The sequence below is a fragment of the Centruroides sculpturatus genome, unplaced genomic scaffold (assembly GCF_000671375.1).
Source record: "Centruroides sculpturatus isolate CEXI.00-Female unplaced genomic scaffold, Cexi_2.0 scaffold1296, whole genome shotgun sequence".
Taxonomy (NCBI): Eukaryota; Metazoa; Arthropoda; class Arachnida; order Scorpiones; family Buthidae; genus Centruroides; species Centruroides sculpturatus.
The window spans coordinates 17,637-28,332 of NW_019392613.1; the positions used below are offsets into that span (position 1 = coordinate 17,637).

The 10,696-nt window shown below is 31.3% G+C and overlaps 1 protein-coding gene across 1 annotated transcript in view; it reads left to right on the forward strand.

Annotated features, from left to right (window-relative positions):
- Nucleotides 1–268: 268 nt before the first annotated feature.
- The window catches only part of LOC111617698 (histone-lysine N-methyltransferase 2C-like), a 32,317-nt gene continuing 21,889 nt past the window's right edge, over nt 269–10,696 (forward strand). The window contains exons 1-2 of the mRNA XM_023358985.1: nt 269–336; nt 6,627–7,178. Of these exons, the coding sequence (XP_023214753.1) occupies nt 6,688–7,178 (491 nt within the window). The 5' untranslated portion in view covers nt 269–336; nt 6,627–6,687. The remainder of the gene's footprint in view (nt 337–6,626; nt 7,179–10,696) is intronic.

Genomic DNA, 10,696 nt, shown 5'->3' on the forward strand with positions numbered 1-10,696 from the left:
TTAATCTCGTAATGCTTGTAAAATATTTTTTGATTACATTTAGATTGAATTTACTAAATTTTCAAAAGTATTTTTCTTTTATTATTAAAAGCATTTATAATTTTTTGTATGTTAATTGGTTAATCATACTATGTTGAATTTCATGCTATTCTTATATTTATTATGCTGATATTTTGCAAAGTTTGTAATTTTGTTTTCAGTTTAGGATTATTATATTAATATTTTAATTTAATAATGAATTTTTTAATTTTTTAGTTTTATGTTATGGCAGAGTAATTTATTTGTATGGAAGAAAGGAGTATTTAATAATAAACAATCATGAATAAATTATATCAGGTATGTAAAATGAATTTATTTTCTAGTTATCATAAAAATATTTAAAATAAATAATACCTGCATTTTTTTATATTTTATAATATATTTTAGCATTGCCTAAAATGTGGTTTATCATTAACAAATCACTTATTGGAAGTTCTTGATTCCTGTATTGTTAAATATTTTTTGAGAAAATTATTTATCTTTATTTTAACTTTTTATACAAATTTATTTTTCAGTTTATTAGATTATGCAGAAATTTTCAAAATAAGATTTTTGTAAAATTTTGTTTATATGAATTCAATTTATCTTNAATCCCCCATTTCTCACCTCAGGGAAAGTCATAAAACAGTTGGGTGCTAATGACTTTGTGAAAAGGGAAAAAGTTCTACACTTAGAAACTTCGAAAAAAGGGATTTGGCCTGTACCGTCCGCGGGCCGCATAAACATTGATAGGGGGCCGTATGTGGCCCGCGGGCCGCAGGTTGTGCACCCCTGATTAAAATATGTGCCATTTAGAAATCATATTTTTTATAATGTAAAAAAAGTGAAAGTTTTACTTTTTATAAAATATTTTTACTTTTACACATTGGGACAGTTAAGAATTATGAAATTAAATGATTGACATTGCAGATGTTTATAGTGTGAACAAATGGTATAGTCAGTAATTAGGAAAATTTAAGTCTATAAGGCATATATCAACAGAGAAGGCTGATCAGTTATTAAAATAAAACCAGTTAAGATAAATAATATTATTATCTGTTTAAAAAAAAACAGCTGCATATCTGCTTTCCTATTCAGATTTAGGATTTGAATTCTGTTTTATTTGAATTTAAATTTCATTCTATATTATATTCCATTTGGTTGTATCCTGAAAATGACTGCTTGGACAACTTTCTCAATTTTACTGGTAAAGATTTAAGTGTTTTAGTTATATTTAAAAAAAAATATTTTATCATTTTTAGCAAACTGCAATTTTTGATGTATTAAGTACATAAATTAAGAATATATGCATTTATTTTATATAAAATTCATTATCTCAATCAGACATGATTTTTAAGAGTGTGGGGTTTAAAAACAAACATATTTATTGTTTTTTTTCATAATGTAGTTTATTAACTTTTACAATATAGAATAACATAATATGATAGACTAAAGAGGAACTGAACAAGTAAAAAAATTGTAAGTTATAAACAATATACTGTTTTATTAATACAGTGAGATTTTTCTGTTTGAATTACTAAATAGCATGTAAACAAGTGCACATCCTTGATTTCAGATAAAGAAAAAGGAAAAGATCATGGAATGTGTTGAAAAGATGTACACTAATAAATAGCTACAAAAATTATTTAATAAAAGCTTCTTTAATAAATAATTCTTTATTCACATATATAATATTTGCATACATTTTTAAAAATTAATAAAAGAGTGTGTGTGTATGTATATATATAAATAACATTGTGGGTTTTATATTTATATATCTTTCTCATTTATACATTGTTTCCAAACCATCCCTATCAAGTCAATAATGAAGTATTTCATTTATATATCAAAATTCATGACAGAGCTTCATTTAAAGATCTTTTCATTTGAATACTGATATTGCAATATTCTTTTAGAAAACATATTTAGAATTTCCAGAGTACACATTTTTGTTCTATTCTTTCATTCTTCATCTCACATATTTGGAATTAAATCACATAAAATTGACCTCATTAAGTTATCATCTCTTATACTGCTTTCACACACAATCTGTGACTCATTTTGATCTCGATTTACCCACAATCTTGATTGGAGCACATCGAGCTGTTCAACTGTTCAGCTCGATGTTCACCAGGCAGTCCACTTGAGAAGAACCCGGCAATTGCACACGATGATAAAACTGACATAACTACAGGATAAATCACGAACACCAACAAACAAAATGGAAGTTTTGGTTAGAAATAAATACTTTTTTTGCTATATATCTAAGAATATCCAGATCATTGTCTCTCCAAATATCTTTTTTATTTCTCTGTTGATAACCCAACATAGTTCCTCAGCCATCTTGTTTTTTCTCACGTAAATGGGATTGTAGGAACTCTCTTATGACTGGATCTAGTTTCATAAACTCTCTTGTGTTGATTGTGATTGAACCTTGTTTCAGCTGAGATTTAAATGGTTGAGAGAGGTTGCACTATGCCACATTCACCAATCTTATCACAATCTAGATCGAAATGCTCAGTGCAAAAGGGCTATTACAGAGGTGGGATTATCAATAGAGTATTTGCTAATGAGTTTGAAGCAGTCACAATATAGGAGAAATCTAAACATATATAGTATCCTGTATAGTAAAAGAATTCATAATTGAGGAATTTTGTTTTAACAAATTTAACAAGTTTATTTTAGGAACTATTCCATCATCATGCTTTTAGCATAAAACTCATAATGGTTCTTAATAGATATTTTAAAATTAGAAATAAAGTTTGTAGTGTTCCATATACTATCAATATCAGTGGCATTTGAGTCTTGAATAGATGAAACTTGCTGTTCATCAGGTATATGAATTATGTCTATTTGACTACAGACTACTACAACTTCATAAAATGTATACAATAAAAGTATACTACTGTTTTTATTAATTTTATAAAATTAAAAAAGATCAACATTAAAACATTCATTTAAAACTAATACTATAAATTTTTATGTTATGTCATATAATTGGTAAAAATCTTCCTATCAATAAACAAAATTAATTTTTCAACAAGTTGTGTTTTGTTACTAATGACTTAATTGGTAATTCTTTGTTTATCTATAAATTTTCTATTAAAAATATATTAAAATTCTGAATGATATACAATATTGAAGGAAAATAGGCTAACTCTATAAATATACTGTACTAATACTAACTATTAGTCAAAAATATAATGTATTTTACCAAGATTATTCAAATTAAAACTGTAAGAGTTACATAAAAAATTTTTTACTGACTATAAATGAAATATAGTGAAACCTCGGTATATGACCTTAATCAGTTCCTGATGTTTGGACTTATACCGAATAGGATGTATACCAAACCAACCTTTCCCGTAAGAAGTAATGTAAAAATGAATAATCCATTCTCATGTAAAAAAAAACCCTTTTGATATGGTATATTAATGGGGTTTTAAAATAATTTAACCCCTTTTGCAATGTTAGCAGATATAATAATGTCTTTATTTTTCATGATTGTCAATATCGTCGTTCTCGGATTATGGTATGCAACAGTTAAATCTCAAACACCCATATCACCTTCATATTTCTCAGCAATATCTTTTTTCAGTTCCATTGTGATTCTAGTCATTTTTTTAGTTTCTGTTGCTTTTCATTTGTCGTTTTGCAATTCATGATTAATAAAAATAATAAAATTTTACTTACAAATTAAAATCAGAAGAAATTTAACAAAGTTATAAACTGTGGCACCATGAACGTCTAGTCTGGTCTAATACACCGATAGTACTTGAGGGGATTGTTAGGGTCTACCTCCCGATAGTCAAAATCAGCTAGATCTTTCAATCCGATCGCATCTGTGAACAAGATTGGTGTATCATCGAATTTTCGTTTTTCATGCAGAGGAAAAAAAATCTAAATGACGATATCATGAGTTCATTTACAGATACAGTAGTTACAACCTTATATACAGAAAGCTCATAACAATGTCAATCGTGGAGACAGTTATGAGCTTTCTGAGCACACAAGATGGACGTTTTGCCCTGAGTACATCGACCCAAAAAGTGGTTAATCTTGACCTCTGACGTCACACTGGTCAGGGACTGTGGTTAGGCACTGTTTTCCGACCGCCGCATGCTACTTGTTCATAGATGGCACGTATAATTGAATTAAGTTGTATACTGAACAAAAGTCATATACTGAGCAAAATTTGTTTCATTCAAACAGGACATATTCCGAATTGGACGTATTTTAAAGCAGACATATACCAAGGTACCACTGTATTCCTGCCAGTTTTCAATGTAATTTTGTTGTGTTCAACATAATTTCTTTACTGCTCCATTAATGATTGAAACCGCTGTGTGTTGTTGACTTGTTCTGTTGTATAGTGAATAAGTGATTTAATAATGCATCTTTTGGTGATAAAAAAAAGTTAGTTAAGACAGTTTAATGAATATGCTGAAGAGATGATATGTAAAATTTCATCTGTATTTATTCTAGTATAGAATGGAAAATATGAAGATAGACTTTATAATGCTACAGGCATAGACATAAAGATTATAATTCTATTTAATGTTTCTTTTAAATTATCTTGATGATTAGTTGTGGAGAATTTTTGACACTTTTAATATTGTTTTTAATCTTGTGCATATTTACTGCTGGGTCAATTAGTATTTCTGCAATAAATGTTGTTCTTTTATATCTTTTGCATTCAGAAATTATAAAATAATTTTATGCACCAAAGTAAAGTATGATCTGTACTTTAGTATATTAATTTAAAGCTTATATTCTCTTAAAAACCTTCAACTGATGATAAACTTTTCATGTACTTTTCACATTTTTGAGGCAGTGTGTTAGCAAAGCCTCTTCTATGTGGCTTCAGAATTGTGTTCATTCTCAAAATCTGTTTGATCAATTTTGATTAAACTTTGCTATTTTCCATTAATTGTGTTTTTGAGATATAAAATTGTTTCATGAGCATGCACAAGAAAGCAATATCACATGACAAAGTTGTGCAATGTTGTACAGTTGCTAGCATGTCTTCTGTGGGCTTATAGAATTGAGTTCATTCTCAAAATTTAATGGGCCAATTTTGATATAACTTTGCCATTTTCTATTAATTGAGATGAGGAATCCAGAAATGTAATGTGGGTCCATTTAAATGTAAAAAATTCAGCAACAAGTTGTTTAACTTTCTCTGGCAACATTTAAAATTACATGTGTTGTGCCACCTGTTATGATATTTTATTATTAAAAACTTTTTATATTTTTAATTATTAAAAACTGGCAAAAAGCATAATTTTGATGGTAGGGATGGGTTTTATAAAAAATGTAAATTCTAATAACAAGGAAAATTGCCTCAAGTAATTACACATCACCTCCTTCATCTTCCCACCCTGTTGCCTTTTAGCCACCAAAATTTAATATTATCAATCTCCCTAATATGCAAACCTCTCTGTAAAATTTTAGAAATTTTCAACAAAAAGTGCAGGAGTTATTAAGCTTCAAAGAGGGTAAAGAAGATCGTCCCCCACACAATAACACCCATACGTACAGAAAACCCCGTTTTTTTTTTGCATCTCTTGATGTTTCAAGATGCCCGGTTCAAAAATGTAAAACTCTTGGGGGGGTCATTTTTTTGATTGATCTCCATACTTTTCCTCTGTTATATATAACAGCCGAGAAAATAAAAATAGGAGTCCATGATTTCGTTTTCAATGTATAGCGGTATTAAAGTGACAATGTTTGTGCTTTCTGATGTGACTGAGTGTGCCTAACCGAATTGGCATAGGGGTAAAAAATAAAACAACATTGCATGCACTTAATAGAAAATATGCATGAAAAATGAACAAAACACAAAACAAAATCTATGGTGGTTGCTTTGTTATTGGATTTGCATCTCTGTGTTGACAAGTGCAAGGATTATCTTTCCCATGGCTGGCAGGTACAAGGATCAAATTTTTTCTGTGCCTAACAAGTGCAGGGATTGTTTCTTTCTTTTCAGCTCTACCTCAATTCCGTTATGATAAGACAAAGTCACATAATGTCCTAGTTTAAGTTATTTGACTGATGAATATACATATGCACTGCACATATAATCACAACTAATATCATATGTATATTTAACTTTATCAATAAATGTAATTTACTATAAGTTTTGTATCAAGTTACTACATTTTTAAATTGCTACAGGAGGCTTATTTTGTCTAAATGGCATCTTCTCTTAAATATTTTGTAATAAAGAAAAAAGGTATCAACACACCAACCGAATGCCAAAAATCTATCGGGCTAGTATAAGGCTAATTATTAAATGAATTACGTAACCAATTTGGCTTTAGAGGTAAGCGTTAGGCGCCTAATGCTTACCTCTAAAGCCAAATTGGTTACGTAATTCATTTAATAATTAGCCTTATACTAGCCCGATAGATTTTCGGCATTCGGTTGGTGTGTAGCTATATTATATATTGGGTTTAGCGATGTTTGTATATAAAGGTATCAATTTTGCATGTTAGAAATTTCATAGTGGTATTGCACTTTTTATTTAAATGAACATTTTATTAATGAAGTTTTATATATTGCTTATATTCTATGATAAAGATTAATTTGATATTTTTTATTTATAGGAAAAAACCTGTAATTTAAAAATTCAAGTAATTATGCTGTAGCATTTTAAAATTATTCATAATGGATAATAATGATGAAGATAAACTACTTTTACCAGGTGATAAAAGAGAATTAAGTGACTGCAATGAAAGACTATTTTTATCCAGATCAAAAGAGGATATTATTTATCCATCATGTAGGAATTTCATGCTTTCGGATTCTCATCCATCATCTGTTCGTAATACTTCTATGAATATAACTGCTCAGAATCAACAAATTAAAATTTCAGAATGTAATTTTTCTCGACAAATAACAGCTGGTCATAACACTTTAGACAATGTTTCAGTTCCTTCAGAATTATCATTAATAAACATATCTAATAATTCTGCAAATAATTCAACACCAATGAATCCTTCAGTCCTACCTTTTCAAGATCACACAACTTCTATGTGTGAAATAATGACTACAATTCCATTGCCTTTACAATCTGCTCTTTCTGCACCAGTTATTACTAAACGTGGTCCAGGACGGCCAAGAAAGGATGGAAGTGGTCCTATTCAACGCAAAAAGATGTAAGTCATGTTACTTCGTTAATATAATAAAAAAATTGCTTTACTTTTATACATCATGTAATTATAATGGTTATAATTATAATTTAGAAAGTATAATTTAAACTATATGCAAATATATGCACATAAATTTATTGTAGTGTCTATTTGCTTAACATCCTAATCAATGAAGTATGAAAAAATTATATATTAAAGTTTATTATTAGAAACTTAATAGTAAATATGTTCATGATAAAATTGCAATAATTATTGCTGTAATTTCCTGTGTATAATCTCAGAAAATTGCTAAAATGAAGATAAAAATGCATAGCTCAAACTTCCATATCTTTTGTACCTCTGAAGTTGCCATTGAAAATACGTCACTTAACCTGTGTGCAGTTTAGAAGGCATCATCTTAAACATCCTGTTTTTCATGTTTCTTTCATTTTATTTTTATTGTTAATTCATTGTAGATGTAGCTATAAAACAAGTGAAATGGAAAAACAGAATATTTGAGTATTGAAAATAATAATAATAATAATAATAACTCTCCCGTGGTCACCACCTGGTTGTGGTGGGAGAGCCCAGTAATTTTACTAAACCATAGGACAATGCAGGCTGAAGCACAAGCTCCTGGTAGGGACACCCATGCCAGTAAGGTCTATGGGGAGAAATGAAGCTAACAGTGACCTCACACCCATATTCTGTGGAGATATTCATAATGGTAGTAACCAGATCAAAGTATGATACCGGCTCGGATGTTGCCCGGGTTAACAAGGTCCACGTTTGTGGGTTAGACAGAGGCTCATGTTCGAAAAATAGGCTGCAGTCTCCCTTGGTTACCGGTGGCGAAAGCAGCACCAGCCCAAGCATGGCTACTGCAATGTCCTCAACAGATGTGAGGAATCAACCTTGCCTTGGTGTTTCTGTGGCAATGCATCCACAGACCACAAAGGCTGGAAAACCATGCCAACGGATGAAGTGGACAACAGAAATGAACGAGTTTATCATCCGTACTTTCTACGCAATCACAAAACTTGAAACAAACATGACAGCATACAGACAACTACACCATAGATTCACACAACAATATCCTCACCTCACTGTCACCGAACAAAGGGTTGTTGATCAAAAAAGAACAATTATACACAACAACCTTATCCCACAAACAACACTTGAACTTATCAAACAACAGGTTGCTGATCAAATACATCAACAGACAGAAACATTTAACATTAATGAAGATCACGTAACCTGTCAGGATAATCCAGCAACAAGCACTGATTACAGCACACACACAACAAGTACCACTAATGATACTGCAGGCACTTCCCCATCCATCACTGATAACGTAGACATAGAATTAGTTAATACACTCTCACTTATATTTCAGGAAACACTCACTAAATATACAGGTACAGATCCCACACAAAGACCACGAATACCGAAAATCAACACGTCAAAGGTAGTAGGAAAAACACTAAATTATGTAAACACTCACTTACTACCAAACTACATTCATTCAATTTCTACACTCTCAGACATTCATACATTAGTTTATGCTGGGGCAGTCACAGTAGTAACACACCATGGACTGAAAATACACTCACAGACAGACACACACAAAACACAATTCTATCACAAGCCTGCCTGGCAGAGAAGAATAGAAACACAAATAAATGACATTAGACAGCAATTAGGCAGGCTGACACAATACACTAAAAACAACATAACACCCAAATTAAAGAAACAACTCAAAAACATTTTCAAGAAAATTAAAACACACACAAAACATGAACATCACAACACACACATTACAGAATACATCGATACACTAAAACAAAAACTCGCAGCCAAAGCACGTAGACTCAAACGATACAAAACATGTACACTACGAAAACAACAAAATAAATTATTCACAAACAATGAAAAACTTTTCTACAGACAAATCAGTACCAAAACAAACACTGATACACAGCACAGTGGCACACCAACAGAAGAAGAACTCACAACTTATTGGTCTTCTCTTTGGTCCAATGCTGTTACACACAATGCTGATGCAGGCTGGATCAAGGAGGAGAACAGAAACTTGCATAACATACCAAGTATGCCCTGTGCTGAAATAAACATACACGACATTCGCTACGCTGTTAACAGAACACACAACTGGAAGACACCTGGTGTAGACAACATTCACAATTTCTGGTACAAAAAATTTACATCACTGTACCAGGAACTAGCTAAACATCTGACATACATCATCATCAATCCACAAGACATGCCAAAATTTCTTACTCAGGGCATCACCTACATGAAACCTAAAACCAACAACACCACAGACCCCACACAATACAGACCAATTACATGTCTTCCAACACACTACAAATTATTGACATCCTGTATCACAAACAAAATATACAAACATGTTGAAGAACGCGACATTCTTACAGAACAACAAAAAGGTTGCTGTAGAAATCACAGGAAATGCAAAGAACAGTTACTCATAGATTCAGTCATTCTACACCAAGCACACAAACAACACAGAAACATACACATGGCATATATATACTACAGAAAAGCATACAACAGTGTTCCACACAGTTGGCTGCTACATATTCTACACATGTACAAAATACATCATCACTCATTGCATTCTTCGAAAACACTATGCAGCACTGGAGAACAACACTACATCTCAGGGTTAGTAACACTTCCATACAAACAAACTAAATATTCATTAGGCGAGGAATTTTTCAAGGAGATTCGTTGAGTCCTCTCTGGTTCTGCCTAGCCCTGAACCCATTATCCAACATGTTAAACAACACGCATTATGGCTACAATGTCAGACATAAAAAAACAACACAGTTCACGCTGTCACATCTCATGTACATGGATGACATAAAACTTTATGCATCCACACAAAAACAACTTCATCAACTCCTACAAATCACACATTCATACACTAAGGACATACAAATGGAGTTTCGCTTAGACAAATGCAAAAAACTTCACATAGAAAAAGGAATTCTGAAGAAAGAAGATTTTGCACTTGGAAATGGAGACATTATTGAATCCATGGAAGAGGGCGAGTTCTACAAGTATTTAGGATTCCAACAGGCCAAACTAACAGAACATACACAAATAAAGTAAAGATTAATTAAAGAATACCAAAGTAGGTTAAACGCTATACTTAGATCACAGTTAAATGCAAAACACACAGTTAAAGCAATAAACACATATGTCATCCCAGTACTCACATACTGTTTTGGAGTTATACATTGGACTCACACAGATCTCGAGCAACTTGAAAGGAAAACAAGAACAACACTTACTAAGCATAAACAACATCATCCTAAATCTGCCACAGAAAAATTAACCCTTCCACGTAAAGATGGCAAACGTGGCCTGATTGACATAGTTAACCTTCACTATAAACAAATATAGTTACTGTGAGAGTTTTTCTACATGAAACAAGAAACATCACAATTGCATGAAGCAGTAACTCTAGCAGACTCAAATAACACACCATTAAACTTACACTC